The 1,755-nt window shown below is 47.7% G+C and overlaps 1 protein-coding gene across 1 annotated transcript; it reads left to right on the forward strand.

Moving 5' to 3' along the window:
- Positions 1-138: 138 nt before the first annotated feature.
- NRG1 (neuregulin 1) lies at positions 139-1,118 on the forward strand. The gene has a single exon (XM_010185310.1). The coding sequence runs from the start codon at positions 492-494 to the stop codon at positions 1,116-1,118; it is 627 nt and encodes a 208-aa protein (XP_010183612.1). The 5' UTR covers positions 139-491.
- Positions 1,119-1,755: the final 637 nt, after the last annotated feature.

A 1,755-nucleotide genomic window follows, 5' to 3' on the forward strand; every position in this document is an offset into this window, starting at 1 on the left:
GAGAATCTTGCCTTTCACTCTGGGCTATTGGTTCACTTAATCCGTCGATTTGTTTGGTGTTTGTGGTTTTCTTTCTCTCCTCACCTTCCTTTCCCCTGTTTTGTTTTGTTGTGCTTGCTTTTGGGGGGATGTTTCTTCCCTCTCGCAGAAGAGCTGGAATTGCTTGAGAGGCGTTTAAGGAATTATAGAAGTGGCCAGCAAACAGGAGCTCAGTAATTGCAAAGCTGCTCTTGCTTCAGAGAGGCAGAGAGATCAACAGAGGGCTCGGGGGTAGACGGGAACAGGGAGGTCCTCATTTTTCCTGTGCATTACTCCTCTCCCAGTTTGGATGATGTTGCTGAGCTCGGACCTTTTGTTGATTCCCACTCTGTGATTTTTGCAGAGCACTGTGACTATTACTACCGTCTCTTTTTGTCTGTGTCTCACAGTAATGGACTGTGATAGAGTTAAGGCCTTTTGGAGGTGAGCTGTTTGAGAGCTGATGCTTAAACATGTCTGAAGTAGCTGCCGACACTTTTCCCAGCCCCTCAGCTCAGCTGAGCCCTGGCACATCCCTTGACGGGCTCCCGGCTGAGGAGAACATGCCAGGGACCCAAAGAGAGGACAGGAGGGGCGCAGGCCTTGCCATGACCTGCTGTGTGTGCCTGGAGGCAGAGCGACTGAAGGGCTGCCTCAACTCTGAAAAGATCTGCATCGCCCCTATCCTGGCTTGTCTGCTCAGCCTTTGCCTCTGCATTGCTGGCCTCAAGTGGGTCTTTGTGGACAAGATTTTTGAGTATGACTCTCCTACCCACCTTGACCCTGGAAGGATAGGACAAGACCCAAAGAGCGCTGTGGATCCTACAGCTCTGTCTGCCTGGGTGCCTTCGGAGGTATATGCCTCACCCTTCCCTGTACCTAGCCCCAAGAGCAAGGCTGAAGTGACAGTGCAAACTGACAGCTCGCTCGTGCCCTCCAAACCGTTCCTCCAGCCTTCTCTGTATAACCGCATCCTAGATGTTGGGTTGTTGTCCTCTGCTGCACCTTCACTGTCACCAACTGCCCTGGAGCCTACCACAGCGTCTCAGGCACAAGCTACAGAAACCAATCTCCAAGCTGCTCCAAAACTTTGTAAGTAGAAGCTATGTGTTTCTTTGTTTTCCCTTCTACAAAAAAAAAAGGTACTTAACTGTTCTGCAGCTGTCCCGGAGGAGGACATGTGATTGGCATGCAAAGCTTAAGTGCGCTAAGACATATATAGCATGGGTTACCTTCTGAGAGCACCTAGGAGCTTCTGAACTTAGCTCTGAGGTATGCATGGCAATAAAGAGGGCTTGATTTGGGACTTTGTAAAGCACTAGTACCACCCTTTTCTCTGCATCCATTTTTAGGGAATTATGTGATTCACTTAAAGGGTTTATCTGATAGCTATTCCACATGGTCTATCAACGTATTTTTCTTATAAATTTGATTTGTGTCCTGTGCTGGATCTTCCATGTGTGCTCATTTTCTTTGCCTTGCCTGCAGAGCACTTCTGCTACCTTCTTCCTGAAGTCTGTTTCTGGCAAACATCCCTGTCATCCTCCTGAAACAGTCAGGGAGAACAGTGGGAAAGAGCGACAGTGTATATGAAACAGTGATAGACTGGGAATTATTAATTTAGTAGTTAGCTTGTGATCTTTCTCTTAAGAGCATAGCACACATTTCTCTGCATCTTTGCCTTCTTCCGGGGCTGATTCTTTTTGAACATTTCTCATACATTGTCTCATTGACTTT

Source organism: Mesitornis unicolor, unplaced genomic scaffold, assembly GCF_000695765.1.
Source record: "Mesitornis unicolor isolate BGI_N332 unplaced genomic scaffold, ASM69576v1 scaffold45845, whole genome shotgun sequence".
Classification (NCBI taxonomy): domain Eukaryota; kingdom Metazoa; phylum Chordata; class Aves; order Mesitornithiformes; family Mesitornithidae; genus Mesitornis; species Mesitornis unicolor.